General features: G+C 41.6%; 1 protein-coding gene across 9 annotated transcripts in view; it reads left to right on the forward strand.

Moving 5' to 3' along the window:
• The window catches only part of LOC114489047 (phosphodiesterase 4D interacting protein), a 205,775-nt gene that overhangs the window by 50,980 nt on the left and 133,268 nt on the right, over window positions 1–21,527 (forward strand). For all 9 annotated transcript variants that reach the window (XM_028503060.2, XM_036015708.1, XM_036015709.1 and 6 more), the window contains exons 2-3: window positions 3,831–3,886; window positions 8,577–8,728. In XM_028503060.2, the coding sequence (XP_028358861.2) occupies window positions 3,831–3,886; window positions 8,577–8,728 (208 nt within the window). The remainder of the gene's footprint in view (window positions 1–3,830; window positions 3,887–8,576; window positions 8,729–21,527) is intronic.

The following is a 21,527-nucleotide window of genomic DNA, read 5'->3' on the forward strand; positions in this document are numbered from 1 at the left end:
TCACAGATTGATGAGGTAGAGAGAAAAGGATGAGGCTCATTGAGGGAAAGTGCAGTTCATTTATACAAGAAAAGCAACATTTAGGGTAAAAAAGCATCTTGGGGGAAAGACCATATGTGCACATCAGTGCAGGAGAGCTGTAAATGCTCTGGCGAACCACATGCTAGCTGAGCGTGGGTCATTTGTGGACTCATGCTAAAAAAAAAGAAATCTAGAAACACTTGAATCTCAGAAACTAGGGCAAAGGATATACAAGTTTTTTTCCAGACTTGGGTAATACGGGAGAATTTACCAACACAAATTTCTGCTTTGTGGGTGTGGTTTTTGTATGTGTGTGTGTGTGTCGGGGGGCAAGCTTGGAGTCTGCCTCTGCTATACTGCGGTTCCCTTTGCACTTCGGTTTCTCAGATGTCACAAATTGCAATCCCTAGACATGTGCCCTGTGTTTCCTCACTAAGAGCCCCTTCCCTGCGGGAGCATCAGATTCCTTACCAACCTTTTGGAGCAGCTGAATGAGCCCTACCCCCTGGCAATAAGAGGGAACTTGAGCTGTTAATAGAGTTAGAGTGATTTTTTTAAAAATCTCCTGAGACTACAGTAAGCCCATTAACTCGGTGCCCATCGAAAGTGACCTCTCTACCCTCTCAGTTATTGATTCATCTGGGCAGGCAGCTAGCTCAGAGTGGATGCGGGTGGGGTGGAGAAGGGAGGTATCTCATGGGGCCCATATGGATGGCCTTGCTGTAATCTGCTCCTGATCTAGAATGTGGAATCTTCAAAGCAAGGACCACTGAGTGAGATCATATCTGGAAAGTTCCCTGGATCCTTGGAAAGTATTAAAATGGATTTTTATGCTGAAGCATCTATTAGAATAGAATTACATAATTACTGCAGGGAACTGTAGAAATAAGTGCACATTTTTTTTTTACAAATATTTGAGGAAACTGAAGCCCAGAAGAGGTAAGAGTAGCTTATAAGCCCTTTAACAGCTTATAATCACAAATTAAGAATTGTGTGCAAAAGCCTATAAGTTACTCAAGACTGTGTCTTAAAGCAGAAATGAACTTCTTTTTTAAAATGTTTTATTTTTTAAAAGATTTTATTTTTGTATTTATAGAGGGCAAGAAAGAGAGGGAGAAAGAAAGGGAGAGAAACATCAATCAGTGGCCTTTCGTTTGCCCCCAACCAGGGACCTGGCCCGCAATCCAGACATGTGCTCTGACCAGGAATCAAACAGACGGCCCCTTGGTTTGCATGACAACCCCGAACCCACTGGGCCACACCAGTCAGGGAAAAAGTGAAACTCTGTGTGTACCTGATCTATAATAGCCTCTGAGACCTACAAGGGGCCTGGCAGGTATGGCAAATGAGTTCATGAGTGGGGACTGCAAAGACGGGATGTGAGAGGGACTGAGGCCAGCCGGAGACCATGCAGGTTGTCCCCGTGTGGAGGGCAGGCCCCCAATGTTGCTAGACACATTCATTTTCCAAGAGAAATTAGAAATGGGTCAACTTTGTGTTAACCAATAAAACACGTTGGGTAGGCTGAATTTTGCCGGGGGAATAACCCTACTCCTAATGGCTTCCTCGGTCTGCGGGCTGGGCAGACCGAGGAAGCCATTCATCCAACGTGGCATTGGAGGCATTCATCCAACGTGTGACTGGAAGCAGCTAAGATAAGTTTTATTCCCACAAGTTTTTCAAGATATTGTTCTGGCTGATAGTTGCAACATCCAAGTAGTGCATTCGTCTCTTAACTGTTACACTCTCAAGGAAAGTTTTTAATGAGAAGTGGAAAGGGAAAGAGGCAGGGGGCCTGGAAGGACTACAAACTGGTGATCTGCTTTTGAATAACCCAGAATTGGCAGGTGGTGTGTGTAGACCAATGTGTCCTTTCTGGTACTTGCATGTCCATCTGGAACTTGACACAGTGAAGATTTGTGCCAAGATCCAGACCCGAGGCAGAGAAGAAAGGACATCAATAATTTCTGAACAAATGCCAGGCTCTCCTTGGCCTCTCTGTGAATGTCTTCTGGCTTTTAAAAAGCGAAGCCCTCTAAATCTCTGCCTTCAGAACTATTTTTGGAACAACCAGCTGGGAGTATCCAAAATTGAAGGAATAAGCTGAATGCTGAAAGCATCTCATTGTAGGATTATTGCCATCCTCCCTCAGTTTCTGCCTTCCCCACCCAGCCGGTCTGTTGTCAAAACAGCAGCCAGCCCTTTTGAAACAATGTGTCACTGAATTTATCTCTCTTTTTGACTCACAAGGCTCCAGTGGCTAAATGTCACTCTTATGTCCCAAAAGTCTATGTAATCTGATCCCACTCAGCCTCTCCACCACTCCCCTGACCTCACCTCCTGCTACTCACCACACGCTCACTCTGCACAGCCACCCCGGCCTCCTGGCTGTTTCAAAACGCTCTGGCGTGTTCCCTCTTGAGAGCCTTTGCATTTGATTTTCTCTGCTGAGAAGACTCTTTTTCCTTAAATACCCCATGGCTACCTCTAGTGCTTTTCAGAGGAACCCGCCCGCTCCCCTATTACCCCCTATCCTCATCCCCAACTTTAATTTTTTTTAAGTACTTGTCCCCAGTTGCTAGCGATACATTTTCCTTATTAGTTTCCCCTGACTCTAAGTTCCAGAGTGCAGGCATTTTGCTTCACTGCTACATTCGAGTTGCTTAAAACAATGTCTAAATATGTAGGTGCTCGATAAGTATTTGTTAATACATTTTGAGATTCCCCCCCCCCCCCCTTTTGTGCTAAGGATGGCGGTCTTCAATGTGCTGAGTAGATACACACCTCTTGCTCTACTCGGTTTTGGTGTTTTTAACATTTCCATTAATGGACTTGGTCTGTTTTCCAAGTTTGCTATGTCAATTCTGCTTCCTAAGTTTTTTGCTTCTCTCCATCTCCACTGTCTTTGTGCTGGGTGGAAACCACCACAATTTCTTGCCTTCTCCATCCACTCTTGTTCCCCCCACGCAGTGTCACTCAGCCAGAAGATCTTTCTTCAATCTAAATATGTTCATTTACCACTCATCCCCCCATTTAAAATCTTCCATTTCCTCTCACATAAAATTCAAAATTCTTACCCCACCCTGTTGTGGATTTTCTACAACAATCCCACCACAGCAACGTCTGGTCGCAGTCAGATTTTCTCTGTTCTCGAACAAGCCCGTTTCCTTTCCGACTCAGGCCGTTTGCTGTTCCCCCGTGATGAAATGCCCTTCTGCTCCCATTTTTCATCTGCTTGACGTTCTCTTCATCTCAGTTGTTGTTGGTTTTTTTTTTTGTTTTTTGTTTTTGTTTTTTTTTTAGAGAGGGAAGAGGGGGAGAGAGAGAGAGAGAGAGAGAGAGAAACATCAATGTGTGGTTGCTGGGGGCCGTAGCCTGCAACCCAGGCATGTGCCCTGACTGGGAATCAAACCTGCGATGCTTTGGTTCGCAGCCCGAGCTCAATCCACTGAGCTACGCCAGCCAGGGCTTCATCTCAGTTTTAATGTTCCTTTTCTAAGTTTCTCTGAGTCTCTCTACTGTTCAACTTGCTCTTCATTTTCCTTCATAGCATTTGCCATACGGCAATTCAATACGTACAGAATTGTTGGTTGGATGGCCATCCCTTGGTGTACTGACTGAGGAGAGGAGCCACACCTGTGGGGTTTGCCTTTTATCCCCAGCACTGAGCCCTGTCCCTGACACATAGTAGGAGTTCAGTGAATACCTGGGGAGAGATAAATGAGAACAGAACATAGAGGTCTTGCTACCCTAGGGGCTGGGGATCGTGTAAAGAGGTTTTCTCATGAACTCTGTGTTTCTTTCCACAGAGATTATTTTGCAGAGGATGATGGGGACATGGTGCCCAGAAGAAGCCCTGCAGCAGGTAAGGAAGCTCCGTGCCTTGTCTTGTTAAGTTCTTGGTTTCCTGCTGGTCGTAGATGCCTTGAATCATGGACTCTTTAAATTCATCCTGGCAGCGTCCTCAGACTTTTTGCAAATTTCCAAACATACCACCGTAGCATATAATTCCTCATCTTCCCAGCAGAGTGCAATGACTCATAACTGAAATACTTATATGAACGCTTCACATTCTTAATGGTTCTGTAATTGCAAGGCTAAAGTCACTTGTGAAATGATCAAACTAGATTCTGCCACTAATATGAAATCTTGATTGTAATAGACCATTAAACTGGGTATAATAACAGTGTCAGTTTAAGAATTGAGGTTAAGTGGGAGGAGCTCTTAGTCCAGAGCTTGTGAAGGAATAAGCGCCCAGTAAATATAATTATTAATGTAGTCACAATAATATCATACCACTACCACCCTAACATTAGCCAGGGATCCACCTACATTACAAAACCAGTGTGAAGATAGCACTCTTTTGGGGACAGTTTTTCACAACACTTAGTCATTTAAGGGTTGTGCTTTGCTAAGTGATTTGCCTTTCTCATACCAGCCTTGAAGCACAGATGGCTCATATGCACAGTGTGGGAAAAGTTTATAATTTGAAGGTGCTAAGGACTTCAGAGTGGCTTAAAATTAACATTTTTAATTGTGCATGTTAAATCTACAAATTCCAAGGACCTACCATACTCATTTTAGCATTAAGATCCTCCATTTTGAGGTAAAAATTAAAGGACTGGGGCAAAAATGGAATGGAAAAAATGCCTAGTACAAGTGAGATTTTAGATTGGGTGCTTTCACTTATTGTTTTACTTAATCCATGTAAGAGCTCTGTGAGGTAAGTATCATTGTGCCCATTTTTACAGAGGCAATGAAGTTCCGCAAAACTGAGGGAGCTGACTAAATCCCCACAGTTAGCAAGTAGTCAGGATTCATACCCAAGCGTCAGAAGCTCTTCTTTTTCCATCATAGCCCACTGGCCTAACCTTAGTATATTGTTGTTCTAGTTTATCAAATTTTCTCCTACTTAATAGCCTATTTAATTTCACCTAAATATGGAAGAAATAATTCTCTCATTTCTTTCAATTGAAACATTGGCATTTACTTAGAAACACTCAGAATATCAACCAAAGAGGTACAACATTACAATTAATTTGCAATCACAGAATGGTATACAATCAACAGAATAATAGTTATTTTGTACAAGCTGAATCAAAGACAATAGAAGATGGAAACTATACCACCTTTATCTATAATTTGTGCTGTGCACCAATCAAACCTGCTTTAAATTTCCATGCTAACCTATTCTCTACCAGGCAAGGTCAGTGGACAGTGAATCTTCCTCTTCCTTCTTCTTCTTTTTTTTTAAGGCAGAAAATGCTCTTTTCTGAGCATTTAAGAAAATCCTGAGAGGTCAGTTGAAGTATTTTTTCTTGTGCTCCTTTGGCAAGTTTGCAGAAAGGAAGAGAACAAGAGAGGGAGGAAGAGAGGGAGGGAAGGAGAGAGGGGTATCTTCTCCCATCCCGTTGTTTGCCTTTTTGTGCTGTCAGCAGTGTCCTTGCTGAGCAGAAGCTTTTCGGTTTGATGTAGTCCCACTTGTTTATTTTTGCTTTTGATGCCTTTGGTTTTGGTGCCCATGCATATATGGTCAGTTGATTCTTGACAGAGAAGACAAGAATATACAAGGAAGGAAGGGAGGGAGGATAGAAGGAAAGAAAAAAGAAAAGAAAAGAATACAGGACAGAAAAAGAGCGTGTGATGACATTTCACCTCCAGCTCCTCAGGATCCCCTCCGCCCGTGTGCCTGTGTCTAGTTCCCGTCTCCTGCGCGGGGCTCCCCGAGCCCGCTCTGCTCCCACTCGCCCTCCGTGGATGCTCTCCACGAAGCTCAGTGTATTATGGTGCTGTCATTCTTCCTGACCTAAAACCAAAAATTCAATAATAAGGCTCATTGTTTCCTTCTGTCGGCCAAGAAAAGATGTATTTTTCTATGTCTTCTACCTGCAGTCGCACACTCACCTCATTCCGAGGCCCTCTGTGTACAGCGCTTCCAGGGAGCCCCGATTTCCTCTTCCCTCAGTGTTACTGCTCCAAGGCAGGCATGAGGTTAGCAGCAGCTTCGCGTTCACGAGCCTGTCCCGGAGCAGTGCCTCCTGTGATGAACGGAATGATGACATCTCTGCCCCTTTGCCTGTTTTGCCCTCTTGGATGTGTTACAATCCCCTTTGATGCTAAAACAACACAGTAGCAGCAGACTGTTAGGAAGGCTGAGTAGAGACAGCCTAGTTCTACCACTTTTCAGAAATGTGATCCAGGTCAGGCCGTTTTTCCGAACCTGTATTTACTTGTTAGTAAAATGGATTTAGTGACCACATCAGTCTGTTTCACCGGCTGCAGTACTTTCATTTATTTATTTATTTTTCATTTTACTGATTTATTCATTTATTTTATTCTTTCATAGAAACAATGAGAAAAACAATAGAGAAAATTTAAAAAGCCAGGAGAAAAGATTAATGCTTCTTTGAAAAGATTAATAAAATGATAAAACCCAGTAGGGCTTATCAAGATAAAAAAAGAGAGCATTGCAGCCAGTATTGGGGATGAAAAGTGAGACACCACTACAGGTCCCAGACATTAAAAAGGATATTAAGGGAGTATTATCAACAACTTCATGGTAATAAATTTAAAAACTTAGAGTGAACAAATCTCTTTAAAAATACAGTTCACCTTAAGTGACACAAGAAGAAATGGTAAATATGGAGACTCCATACATATGAATTCAATTCCTTTGAATAGGTATTATGAAATGGAGTTCATATTTCTTTGAGTAGGTATTCAAATATGAAATATGAATTCATAATTTAAAACCTTCCCACAGAGAAACTTCAGGCCCAAATGGTTTTATTGTATCGGATATATAAGGAATAAATAACACCGATCTGACACAAAAGCCTTACAGAAAATGGAGAACTGAACAAGACCCACCTCATTTGATGATGCTAAAATCAAAAGCTGTATATCAAAATCAAAGCTATTATAAGAAAACAACAGACCAATATTTTCATGAACACAGATGCCAAAAATCCAATAAAATATTAGCAAATCTATTCCAGCAATATATAAAAAGAATAATATATCAGACCAAGTGGGCTTTATCTGAATAATGCCAGGTCAGCTCAGCATTAAAAAAAAAAAATCAGTCAAGGTAACTTCTTCACATTAACAGGAAAAAAAAACAGGAGAAAAATCATATGATGATGTTTCAATAGATTCAGGAGAAAATTTTGACCAAACTCAACATTAACCCACAAAAGATTATTATGAGTCAAATAAGATGGTGTACTTGAAAGTGTCCGGTAAACTGAAGGATGCTGTGCAGATGGGAAGTGTTTGTATCGTCTCGCCTGCTGTGACACCCTGAGACATCTGTGCTGTAAATGTAGGCCCCTTCCTCATGCGGGCTTCTTGGGGCCTGGGCCACACACCTTTCTCTTTTCTTTCTTTTCTTTTATTTTTTTGAGTCAGAAGAAATGCCTTTATTAAAGTTAACAAAGATATACAGAATAGTAGAAATAATTATTAATAATGTCTGCATGCCTGGGTACATAGGTACTTGCCTAACAAGCAGTATCTGTATAAATGAAATAATTCATGGAAACAATTTTGCAACCTGTAATGCCAGTTTAATACGTTGGTTGTTATAATTGTTGCTATTTCTAAATGATAACCTAAAAGATTCTCTATAGAGAGATCTGTAGAAAACTTTTTGCTAATAGCTTGACTTTAAAAAAGAGAAAATATTTCAGTTATCTTTTGTCAAGTGACAAACTTAGTGGCTTAAAACAGGGGTCAGCAAACGACAGCCCATGGGCCAATTGCCAGTTTTTGCAAAGAAAGTTTCACAGCAACATAGTCATGTTCATTCATTCACATATTACCTGTGCCCACTGTGAGCGAGCGACAAGGCAGAACTTGTAGTTATGATGGAGATGGTATGGCCCATGAGCCTAAAATGCAAGAAAACGTTTGTCCACCTGGAGCTTAAAACAATGATTTATTATTTCTCACAGTCCTGTGTGTTGGCAGACTGGGCATTCCGTCTGCTAGTCGCACTCAAACTTAACTGCAACCTTCTGGCAGCTTGCCTGGGGCCAGGGGGCCACGATGGCTTTTTACTCAAGTGTCTGGCAGTTGGTGAGGGGCTGTGGGCTGAGCATACCCATTCCCCCTGTACCTGACCTTCACTCCCCCAGGAGGGTGGACTGGACTACTTCACAGCAGGGGGACCTTGGGTTCTAAGAAGGTAAGAACAGAAATGCAGGGCTTCTCAAGGCTTTGTCTCTGGAACTCACACAGTGGCATTTTCATCATATTGTGTTGTGCAAAGCAAGTTATGAGGCCAGTCCAGATTCAAGAGGTGGAGAAACAAACATTTCTCGATAGAGAAGCAGGAACATCAAGTTACAAAGAGGCCTGGGCATAACTGGTGTGTTTCACTGGGTGGGGACCATTATCAATATGATCTGCCCCAGGCTACCGTGTGTAGACTGTTTCTGCGTGGCCAAGAATTGGTTTGTATTTTGCTAAAATCAAATTCTGCTGAATCATGTGGGTTAGAATGATCATAATGCCACCATTATATCACATCTTCTGTTCTCTCTCACTGGCAGCTTTTCTTAGCGACACTAAAGACCGAGGCCCTCCAGTGCAGTCACAGACCTGGAGAAGCGGAGAGAAGGTCCCCTTTGGGCAGACACATTACCTGAGGGCATTTGAAAAAGCCCCTCAGGTGCAGACCCAGGCTCTTCGAGACTTTGAGAAGGTAAGTCCCATGGGTGGGTAATTGCTATCCCAATGAGAGGAAATACCTTGGGGGCAGCAGTGATGTCTTAATAAAATATGATCCATGGCTTGCTCTGGCTTGTGGGCATTCTTACCATAATGGTGCCTCTTTTATGAGCATGTGTTCCAATAAGCATCTGCACTCTTAGCCATGTGCTGCGTGCTGTGGTTTGTGGGCAATTGCCTGTACGGGTGATTCTGCTGCCTTACCGTTTTCATCCCTGGTTTGCTTCTCTGATCAGTTCAGGAAGTTTAAATGGCATCTGGGAACCCAGTCCAGTGGGCTGGCAGCATGTGCTCTGTAGCTGGCATGGACGACTCTACGTATCTGGAAGCTGTCTGTGGTGTGAGGTGGCTCAGCCACAGCCATTTGCTTCTCAACGAGAATCTGCTGTCATGGCTGTAAACTCCTGATTCAACTCTCGAAGTGCTCTGCGTCTTGATATATTTATCCTTAGATTTGGCGGAGGCAAATTACTGATAATATAATACAGGTCCCCAGCTCCCTGTACCCTGGATTGGTCCCAGGACGTACCATAGAACTCGTGTACTGGCACATATGTAGCCTGCAAAGAGCACCCGGGATTTCTTACACCCCTGTGTGCTAAAAATAGAAGTAGCTCTTTGGTGCCCCCTGGGGGTTACCCAGGCATAAGGCCACACAGGAGTACTGTGTAAATATATTTTGAGGTACATGGGTTTCTTTTATTCTTGAATTGACAGCTTTTGACATAAAATAATAAAGTTCTGTTTTCAAAGCAGGCTCAGTAAAGCAGTGTTGACATGGGCTTACCCCATCTTCCCTCAGTTTGTAAATAGAAATGTTTCACTAGGACCTAAAGTGCATCCTGCCAGATATTCCTGTGGACAAAGAAGATGCTCCACATCATGTGTGTCTGAGAATCCAACAGCCTATTCTTGGCCTCGTTTTGTTTTCATGCAGAGTTGTCATGGATACTGGTGCGGGTTTTTTTTAAGACACAGAGTTTGCAGGAATATTAAGAGGTTTTTGAAGAAGAAATCTCTGAACAGCTGTGGTAATGGGGGTGGGGGTGGGGCTGGTAACACCCCGGCACCCTCCTCTTTCTTCACCTTTAGATTCTCCTCCGACACAGAAGGGGTGGCAGAGCTGCTGCACCCCTCAGAGTTGGGCGGGGTGCTCTCTGAAAGCCAGTGTGCCTGCGTGTTCCTTTTGGTTGAGAGCTGCTTGGGAACATAGAAGTGAGGAATGTCACCTCCACTGGTAGAACGAATAGCCGGATGCTGCGGGGAGAGGGAAAATAAAAGGCTGAGTTGGTGACAGCAGAGGTCACCTGACTCTCAGGTGTGGGCTTTTAAGTCCTTTTCTATTAACATCCAGGTCTAATTCTCTGATTAGATTTTCCTTCTCAGTGCTGGGAACCACTGACAGAAACCACGCTAGGACAGAGAGAAAAGGCCAATAGGAAATACAGGGCCTGGCACAAATAATACCCCTATTTTTACTACAAAAGCATAACTATGTAATTCTCTAACATAAGAATATCATACTCAAGCACACCATATGAAATTTTAGGTGAAATGTTCAAATTCAAACTATAAACTATTACACCCATAGTATTACCCTACCAAGCACACTCAAGCAGGCCTTACTTCTGCCAGACCCTGTGTTCTAAATCTCTCTCCCTTGTGTGCCCAGCAGTAAATAATAACAAGACTATGACACACTTTTTACCAGGGCTCAGGAATTGTGACTGTTTCAGGGTCAGAGAGTTCAGTACCATTATCATAAATCCTGGCAGGTTACTGGGTCAGAAAGAGTTTTACATATAAATGGTGTTGAGAAAAACTCTTTCTGGCAGGCTTTCTCACTGATTACAGTACCCACTCCTCCCCGCCCCCCACCCCCCCAGTGTGTCCGGGATGAGTGAGACCACAGCAGTGTGTAGATAACACTAGCTAACAGAACCTGATGGCTTTCTGCATGTTGGGTACTGTTTTGAGTGTGTGCAGTATTGCCTCATCTCATCCTCCTGACAACGCTGTGACAAAAGCTTGATTATCACCCCAGTTTATAAATGAGAAATACACAAAGAGTAACAACGGAACTTACCTAATGTCTCATAATGTGGGCCTGAACATGCTCATCATTTTTGTGACCTAAAATAGTGAGTACTTTCTAGGTTAGGAAGCTCAACCAATGGAAGTTTGATGGTAATAGGACGGGGAGCTCCTCCTACTGAGATGAGAACAGAGTGCAAGTCTGTCTTCTCCCGGTAAACTGGAAACCTACTTTTATCTCCTAATATTCTCCCTCACACTCCCTGTATTCTGAACTGCTTGCAATTCAAAGCTGTGTGATATTCCCCACTCTTTGTTCTGCCTAGAATATTACCTGGTTAAAGCCTCCTCATCCTTCAAGATTCAGCTCAGGTGCCATTTTCTGGTTTGTTTGTTGTTGTTGTGTAGGATGCCTTCCCTGGCTTCCTAGTCTTAAATTTATACCCTGACTCTAAGGTCTCCAAGAGCAGAAAACACCTCCTGCTCTCCCTTTTCTAGTCTCTAGGATCTGGCATAATGCCAGTGCATAATGTGCTCAGTAAACATACACCAACTAAACTCAGCTTACTGAACTTGCATTTCCCCCAGCCTCCACTCAGGATTCACTAAATGTATTCACAGTAAGTCAAATGGCTCCAAGGAGGACTTTGGTGTATTAATTGAATGGTTAGGATAGGAAACTGCAAAGTAAAGAAAAGTGTGTTTGTTTTTAACAATGAGTTTAAAGAAAGACCATTTTCTACCCAAACTGCAATGATAAAATTATACAGCCAAGTAAGAGAAAGAAGCAGAGACCTTTTGAAATATTTGACAGAATTTAACTAAGAAGATCATTAATAGTAGCTAATAATAATAAATGATATTTGAGAATTTATTTTTTTATTATTTTTTTATTTTTTAATCATTGTTCAAATACAGTTTTCTATTGAGAATTTATTATACACTAGGCACTTTTCTAGATACTTAATGTATTTTATTTCAACTTTTTTTCCAGTTCATCTTCCTAACTATGACATAGATATTATTATATCCATTAGACCAGTGAAGAGACCAAGGCTCAAGTCACTTAGCTAAAGCAATGCAGGTTTAAAGTGACAGAACAAGATAGCTCCAGTGATTTCCACGGCTCCTAGACAAATGAGAGGACCATTCAGGGGAAGAGAGTTACCTTGGTGAAATGTGTGTAGTGTGGTTTTATACATGGAATCAAATGGCAGATGCTATAGAAAAGCTATGTGGAGGGGTAGGGGGCCTGCACTGCCCTCTCCTGTTTACCCATTTTTAAAAACAATGTTGTCTTTAACGTGAAAAGCCGGCACAACCCGCTGCAGTGTTCACTTCATTCCAGTCCGAAGGCCGCTCTCCCTGGTGGTCTGAATCCAGCCACGGCAAGTCAGCCTGGCCAGGCCCCGCCCAACAACCTGGGCAAGGTTTCCACTTGACTCTGGAAATCTGTAGCAGGGGAAACAGGTCCAAAAAGGGACTTTTCTGCCTTTCTGAGACCTGAATTCTCCCAGTCTGGTTTCCTGTTCTGGTTCAGGTGCATCTGGATCATGTCACTGATGTCTTTAGATCCAGCAGTGTCAGTGCTTCTTGAGTGTTCCTCTCTAGTTACGGCCTTGGAAACCGAATGCTACTCGAGAAGTGCATTTTTATTAAAAACCAACCAACCAGACGTCATTTATGCTCCCCAAACCTCAGTGCCCGGCATACTGATTTTGTTTTCATGGGTGTCTGAGGCATTCACAGAGTTTAGATGAGAAAGGGAGGGAAGAAATCCTGAACTTTCAGCAATAATGCAGACAGAATTTTCTTCTTTGAAGACATGGCTTTTCAGAAGGATTCCACACCGTGATTCCACAGAATTTCAGAAGCGTTTTCATTCCTGAGCAACATTGCCAGATAGGTATCAACACAATCGTTTTTTTTTTTTTCTTAACTGTGAATGAAATGAATGATTCTGAGCATTGCAGGAAGGTACACAGATGCATGCCAGTTACCATTCTTAAAGAGTGTACAATTTCACATGCCCCCACATAGTCACATAGGATTTGATTTACATGCCCCTTGGGGCATGTGAAATTTAAGTCACATAGGATTTGATTTAAATACCAGCTAAGGCAACAGTTAAAGAGATCTCACAAGATTGGAGTATTTGCCAAGCAAATGCATGTCTTTAAAACCTCAATCTTAGAAAATTATTAAAAATTTGTGTTCATATATACATATGTGAACATCTCTTCTTTGCTGTATGAAGAAAGCTCTATCTTCCTTCTGTGGACCTTGAGGAATTTCATTCCAGTAATAATTTCCATTCCAAAAATAAATTTTTTAAATAGCAACAAAATAATGATACCAATTACTATTTATTGAGGGCTTATAGTGTGCTGGGCTCTATGGATGCACTTGACTTGTATTATCTTAATCAGTTCTTATAACAGTCCACTGAGATTAGTACATCCTTCGTCTTGATTTGTACAGAGAGGGACACTGAGGCTCGAAAAAGACTAGTGATTGCTAGGAAGCGCAAGAACCGGGATTTTCACAGGTGTCCAGAATTCAGAGCCTGAACTCTTAGCCACACTTTCATTGCACCTCTCTGTGGACAGCTGATCCCCTTACTCAATTCACTGTGTATCCACTTGTCCCCTCAGTGTGTGGGTGCATCCTGTGTGCCAGGCCCAGTTCTAGCTGTTACATACACAGGGATCAAGTACGAGCGTCTTTTTAAAAATCTGTGTTCAGGGATAAATGTTTATTTCAGTATTTTTGTACTAAATAAATGTTAGAAATCTCATTATCCACCAAAGTGAGGGTTGATGATATCAGATGTGGTATATATATAAGCAGAACATCATAGGAGGATGTTCATAACAAATTTAAGATGAAATGCCAAAACAATAACAATTTGACTGAATATTACATAAAATATGATCTCATTTTTAAGGGGGAAAAATAGAACCATCAGAAGGGTATACACCAAAATATTAATAATGATTATGTCTGGGTGATGGGATTAGCCATGATTTTTGCCTTCTTTGTAGCTTTCCGTATTATCTAATTTTTTTTTATCCTCACCAGAGGACATTTTCATTTGGTTTTTTAGACAGAGGAAGGGAGGGAGAGAAACACTGATGCAAGAGAAGAATTGAGTGGTTGCCTTCGAATGCACCCAGACCAGGGATCTACGCTGGGGGATGGGGTGGGATAAGAGGTGGGAAGGTCGCAAGCGCCGGTGGCCGGACCGGGAATGAACTCACAACCTAGATGATATGCCCTGACTGGGAATTGAACCTTCAACCTTTCAGTCATGAGATGATGCTCCAACCACTGAGCCATTGGCTAGGGCTGTATTATCTGGGGTTTTAATAACATGTATTCATTTTATTCATCTAACCATTCAACAGATCTTTCTAAAGTGCCTGCTATGTACAATATAATGTCTTAAGTACGGAAAATACAATAGTGCATATGAAAACATGGTTTCTGCCTTCATAGAGTTTACAAATTAGCCAATTACAACAGGATATAATCATTGTAATAGAAGTAAAGAGATACATAATCTATCGCTGGGACTAATAACTCAGTCTGAAGGGGTGGGAAGATTCAGGGAAACTTTTTTTCTAGGAAACTACATCTAACTGAGGATCTGAAGGAAGAAAATAAGTATTAGCTGCTGATAGGGGCCGGGAGTGGGACAATGGAGACTGTTCCTTGCGGAGGAAACAGCACGAATCAAGATCCGGATGAAAGGAAGCACTGTAGTGAGGTCATTCATCTTCGATGGTGCACGCTGGGAGTGCGGAGCAGAGTTGAGACTGCAGGAGAGAGGGAAGCTGTGTATAGGACCTTGTAAGTTATGTAAAAGGTTTTAAATTTTTATCAGAGCTCTACGGGGAGCTGTTGAAAGCTTTTAAACAGGGAGGTGACCTGATCAGCTTTTTCTTTTAGAAACAACTCTTTAGCTTCTGTCTGGACTCTGGATGGGAGGAGTCAAGTCCTCAGAGGGCAGTTAGGGGGCTGTAGCAGTAGTCCAGGCCGAGGCTGCGGTGATGGCAGTGTAGGAGTGAGAGAAATGGACAGGCGAAACAGAGATTTCAGAAGCAGAAGTGATAAGATCGAGCAACTGATTGCATGTATCACCAGTGATGCAGAAGAAGCTGAAATATGACCTACCACCAGTTCATTTCTCCATTCCCAATGCAAGCTAGGTTGTTATCTGTCGTAAACTTCCAGAGTACCTTGTGCTTCTCCCTTAATAACATGATTTGTTTGTTCAAAGTCTCTCTTTTCTGCTAGAATCTGAGCTCCGTGATGGCAGAAGTTTATCTTGTTTACTACTGAATATAGTGGTTAGCACAGTGCCTAGCTATAGAGGGCATGTCTTTTACTTTTTTATTGTGTTTCGGATGAATGAATGATCTCAAGCTTTCTCACCTGGGCAACTGCTAGGTGATACCATCCACTGAGAAAGGAAACAACTGGAGCAGACACGTGTCGTTTTTAAATAACCGTTAAAACAACAGCCACAGAGGCCAAAAGCCAGTAAAGCGATTTTCATTTTTGGAGCAGAATTATGGAGATCCTTCTGTTCTTAAGGAACTCTAAATCTAATTGGCATGACAGTCAAACAGATAGTCCCAATAATAAGAGTAGAAAGCACTCAGGAGGGGCCCTAACCAGTTCAGCTGGAGGATCAGAGAGGCTTTCTTTAGTAGGTGCTGTCTAAATCAGTGCCTCAAGGGCAAGGCGAAGATAGTCCAGTCAGAGCCGAGTGGGCGGTGAAGGGGAACGACTTTTCAGGCTAACGCTGATACCACGACAAACCCTGGAAGCAGCGTAGAGCACGGAGAACTCAGAACTAGGAGGTTTTTTGTCAAGGCTGGAGCACTAGGGTGTTGTTGACTGAGTTTCAAGTTGGCAGTGTCTCCCCCTGCCCACCCCTGCTCCTGCTCAAAGCCTTATTGTTGCAACCGTGGTCGTTCATGGTATACTGTGAACTCTCAGCGCTTACTCCTAGAGCAAACTCAGTTTCCTAACTGTGCTTTTGAAGTTGGCTTCTTTCCTGGAGAAGTATAGAGACAGGTTTAATGAAAGACCTGGAAAAACAGGTGAGGTCATAAATACACGTTCCCCCTGCATACAAATAATCTTCCTGGGTTGAGCCACTTATGAACAAACGACACCAGGTTCTGCTGGTGCTGATGGAGCCAAACTGATGGAGACTCTGGCTCTAAACCCTAAGGGTCCCTGGGAGCTGCCAGCAGCAGGGCAGCCCAACTGCCATTTCTGCCGTGGAGTGCACTTAACTGTCTCTGACAGCACTGTTTCTGGCTGGGCCGTGTATTTCTGGTAGTCAGGGAAGTTGTTACTTGTTTTGGTTTGGTTTTATATAGTCCATGGTGCTCTAATGTGATGATGACGACAGCACCTTGTTATTCTAGGATTGGGGGTGGTATGGGTGTGTATCTGCTGGGGGGGAGGGAAGGCAGCAGGAACATCATCTGAGCCCCTGTCCTTCGTCCACGTGGTGATGCTGCCTGAGACAGAGTTATTTATTGACCTGATGTAATAGCTCTGTTGTTAGCTCTCTTGTCATCAGGCCAGTTATTTCAAGGAAAGGCTGTGGGTATCAGTTTGCTTCTGAATTTTAGGGGAGGAAATGGAATGAAGTGATCAATACTGTAGCATTTAAGACTCTGGAACTTCAGGAGTTATGTTGAAATTTCAGAAACAGGGTTTCAGAAGAAAGATTGATTATGCAACGTGAAAGAGAAAAGGGTCTTTGTAGGATCTGCAGTCTGCATTTGAAGCAGGCATCCACAGTTGACTTCTGGAACACAGGGCAGAAACCCTGGGTGGAAGTGAAAGGGGTGATGAGTGGAAGACCAAGTTCATTGACTTTGGTTGACACTTTCCTTGTTAGAACACTTTGCAAAAGCTATGCATATTCTTCAGAACAGCCTAATGAGTATGTTTTTCCTGTATCAAACCAGAGTAGATCATATGTTTTCTTTCTGTTTCATCTGAGGATTGTGACAAAACCTTAACTTGATAAAACATAGTAACCCATGAGTTTTCGATACTGAGGACCATTTAAAGGATACCTCATCCAGCCTTTATGTCAGGGTTCCCTAATCTGAGCAGGACTAATATACAGAACACTTTGAAATGATCAGTTCTAAAACACTTGTTTTTTACTTAGTTGAATTGAATTTAACTGAAACTTTATCTTTAAAAAATCCTTTGTAAAAGGCAAAGGACTGGGCAAGTTACTTCTCTCAGCTTGGGCTTCTTTCTTCTTCTTAAAATAACAGCTGTGCTAAAATATAATTTACATACCATAAAATGTACAAGTCTGTGGTTTTCGTATATCCATTGAGTTGTGCGACAATTGCCACCGTCTAGTTGCAGGACATTTTTTCCACCCCAGGAAAACCTCGTACCCATTAGCAGTCATTCCCTGTTCCCTCTCTGCCCAGCTCCTGACACCCACCCATCACTTCCTCTCTCTCTGACTTTCCCGTTTCTGAACATGTCATATAAATGGAATCATATGATATGTGGCTTTTTGCCTTTTTTTTCATATTAATATGTTTCAAAGACTCATCCATGGTGTAGCATGTATCATTTCATTTTTTCCATAGCTGAATAAGATTCCATAACATTGATATACTAAACTTTGTATATCCATTCCTCAGTTAGTGAAGATTTGTAATGTTTCTACTTTTTGGCTGTTATGATCATACATGGACAAGAATTTGTATAGACACATGTTTTCAATTTTCTTGGATGCCTAAGTAGGAGCAAAGTTTGCTAGATCATATGTTTAACCTTTTGAATACCTACTTTGGTTTATTCATCTTAAAAATGGAGAAAACTATATTTTATAAAGGTTCAAGTAGTCAGATCCTCCAGGGTCACAAGGAAGATTATTTACAGTGAATGATACTTTTTAAAAAGATCCTTCAGGGACTTGGAGTAGAAATGGAAGTCCTTTGTCAGTCACAAGGTAATCCCATGTTCATCTAGTGTCGTGATTAAGGCCCTGAGGAGGATGTAATTATATCCAATTAATTTTGAAAGACAAACCCAAGTCATTCAAAACAACCAGTTGAATTTTTGTATTTCTGCAACCAAGAATTTATCAGAAAAGCACAGGGACTCTCAGACACGTAGATGTATTATAAATAAAATATTTGTATTTGAAACATACCATCCCCCTCCTTCTCTCTGCCCCATTCCTCCTGTCTACCCCTGTCCTCCATTCCAAAACAAGCTGGGTTCCTGGGTTTGATCCCACTGGATGCTAAAAAGCAGGAAATACTGTGCATTTGCATGCTCTTGCCACAGAGCTGTTTTGAAAATGTGACAGTTGGCAAAGTTATGGGTTGAACAGTCTTTTGGGGGCCATCCTTGGATCCCAGTCATCATTGCTGCTTTTGTCTTGGAAACATGTCTTTTATACTCACTCGTCTCCTTTTTTAATTTCTGCACAGGGCAGCCAGAGCTGTCAGCCTGAATAGGTACTTGCCCGCTATCTTTAGGGTTCAGCTTTGGAGCGCTGATCAGGTATTCTGAGATTCTTCAAAGAATTATAGTTCTCTCATTGGTGCCCCTTTTGGTAATATTGTTTCTATGAAAAAAAAAAGTGTTTCCAACATAGAATCTCAGGACAGCTAGGATCTTAAAAGTTTTTTAGAGCTAACTACTCCTAGGTGATATGTGAAGACTTTTAACAAAACTCCCAGCCAAGATGGAGGCATAGGTAGATACACTTTGCCTCCTCCCACAGCCAAAAGAAAGACAACAAATTTAAAAACAAAAATAACTAGAACTGACAGAAAATCGAACTGTATTGAAGTCTGACAACCAAGAAGTTAAAGAAGAAACATTCATGCAGACCAGTAAGAGGGGCAGAGATGGGCAGCCGGGGTGGAGAGGAGACATGGCAAGACGGCAGTGGCTGGAGGACTGGGTGGGTGAAATGGTAAGTGGCAGACAGGGTGGTCCCACACCTCTGTGTGAGACAGACCCCACAACCCAGGGTTCCAGCATGGGGAAATAAAGCCTCATAACCTCTGGCTATATAAATTTGTGGGTGTTGTGGCAGTGGGAGAAACTCCCAGCCTCACAAGAGAGTTTTCTCGGAGAGACCCACAGGGTCCTAGAACACACACAAACCCACTCAGCCAAGAATCAGCACCAGAAGGGCCCAATTTGCTTGTGGGTAACGGAGGAAGTAACTGAAAGCCCACCGACAGCCAAGCAAGTGGCATTGTTCCCTCTTGAACCCCTCTCTCACAGACAGTGCCACAATGCAGCTAGTGGGTTGCCCCGCCCTGGCAAATATCTAAGAGCCTTCTTGAACATAATAGGTCACTGAGAGCCTTCTTGAACATAATAGGTTCTTGAACATAATAGGTCACAATAGGCCATAAAGTATGGCCCAAATGAAAGAACAGATCAAAGCTCCAAAAACAGAATTAAGCAATGAAGAGATAGCCAACCTATCATATGCAAAGTTCAAAACACTGGTAATCGGGATGCTCACAGAAATGGTTGAGTATGGTTGCAAAATTGAGGAAAAAGTGAAAGCTATGCAAAGTGAAATAAAGCAAAATATACAGGGAACCAACAGTGAAGGGAAGGAAGCTGGGACTATAGTCAATGGTCTGGGCCAGAAGGAAGAAATAAACATTCAACCAGAACAGAAAGAAGAAACGAGAATTCAAAAAAATAAAGAGAGGCTTAGGAACCTCCAGAACAACTTGAAACGTTCCAACATCTGAATCATTGGGGTGCAAGAAAGAGAAGAACAAGAGCAAGATATTGAAAACTTATTTCAAAAAATAACGAAGGAGAACTTCCCCAATCTGGCAAAGGTAATAGACTTCCAGAAAGTCCAGGAAGCTTGGAGAGTCCAAAAGAAGTTGGACTCAAGGAAGCACACTAGAAGGCACATCATAATTACATTACTGAAGATTAAAGATAAGGAGAGAATCTTAAAAGCATCAAGAAGAAAGGAGAGTTACCTAAGAAGGTGTGCCCATAAGACTGTCATCTAATTTCTCAAAAGAAACCTTGCAGGGAAGAAGGGGCTAGAAAGAAGTATTACAAGTCATGAAAGGCAAGGACCTACATCCAAGATTACTCTATCCAGCAAAGCTCTCATTTAGAATGGAAGCGCAGATAAAGTGCTTCTCAGATAAGGTCAAGTTAAAGGAGTTCATCATCACCAAGCCCTTATTATATGAGAAATCTTAAAAAGACTTATCTAAAAAAAGGAAGATAAAAATATGAACAGTAAAATGACAACAAATTCACAACTATCAACAACTGAACCTAAAAACAAAAACAAACTAAACAAACAATTACAACAGGAACAGAATCACAGAAATGGAGATCACATGGAAGGTTATCAGCAGGGACAAGGCAGGGAGGAGAAGCAGGGCAAAGGTACATGGAATAAGAAGCATAAATGGTCTGTACAAAATAGACAGGCAGAGGATATACTATAAGAATAGTATAGGAAATGGAGAAGCCAAAGAACTTACATGTATGACTCATGGTCATGAACTAAAGGAGAGGAATGCTGGTGGGAAGGGGGGTGCAGGGCAGAAGGGAATAAAGGGGAGAAAAAAATGGGACAATTGTAATAGCATAATCAATAAAATGTACTTTAAAAAGATTTTAAACCATATCCTCGACAAGAGGTTCTTTAAATTTTCAATTGTATTCCTTTTGTGACAGGAAGTTTACTCTCTCATAATGTACGTTTTCAATAAATATTTGAGCATGACTGTGCGGACGGAGGGTGGCAATAAGTTCACTGCATCCAGGTCTACTAGCGAGTTTATCTTTGCATCTAATTGATGAATACCTCCCTATAATTTCTTGTTTTGTTCCCTTTTAAAGTTGTTTTTAAATTATGAATTATTTTACAAACAACAGGAATGTACAAAAAATAATAAAATACTGTCCATGTACCCAATATCTAAATTTTACCAAATATTATTTTCACTCTTTGCTGCAGATTAAAAAACAAAAGTTAGCATTTCAGATACATCTACATGCTTCTTAGTAGCCTGCCCAGATCTGTCTCCTGACTTCTTTTCTACAGTTAATTACTTGTAATTTTCCAAAGTTACACAATTAGAAAATAGCAGAGCTTGGATTTGAACCTAGGTCTCCTTGGTTCAAAAGCTTTGCTCTTTCTGAAATGCCCAGCTACTTCACCTAGATAAATATGCATAACAGTGATAATATTTATTGCCTATTTGTAAATGAATAGTAGGTACAACGTTAGAGGTAACTTAAAACACTATTGTCCTGTTTCTCTGTTTATTATGTTATTTAAGAATATTTTTCACAAAATGTAAACATATGAATTATCACAGATATCAAATTAGTAGTTTAAGTTGCAAAAGTGTTGTTATACTTGAAGAGAATGTGCCAATGAAGATAGTAATCATTTTTAGTTGAGTGGAACTTTATTTATAAGAGAGAGAATGGTAAGAGATAAATATGTTTTCAAGAATTTCCATTCAAAAACCTACCTGGGGGGGTCTGAATATGATTAGTCAAATATGAAACAGAGTTTTTTTAAGGTTGACTTGACAGTTGTTTATTATGTTAGTGGAGCATGATGTACGGCAGCTGGGTTGTACTCCTCCTACCATTGTTGGTGTTGATTGAGTCCTTATCAAAGTCTTACTTCCAGTTTGGGCTAATACTTA

This window comes from Phyllostomus discolor, chromosome 14, assembly GCF_004126475.2.
Source record: "Phyllostomus discolor isolate MPI-MPIP mPhyDis1 chromosome 14, mPhyDis1.pri.v3, whole genome shotgun sequence".
Classification (NCBI taxonomy): domain Eukaryota; kingdom Metazoa; phylum Chordata; class Mammalia; order Chiroptera; family Phyllostomidae; genus Phyllostomus; species Phyllostomus discolor.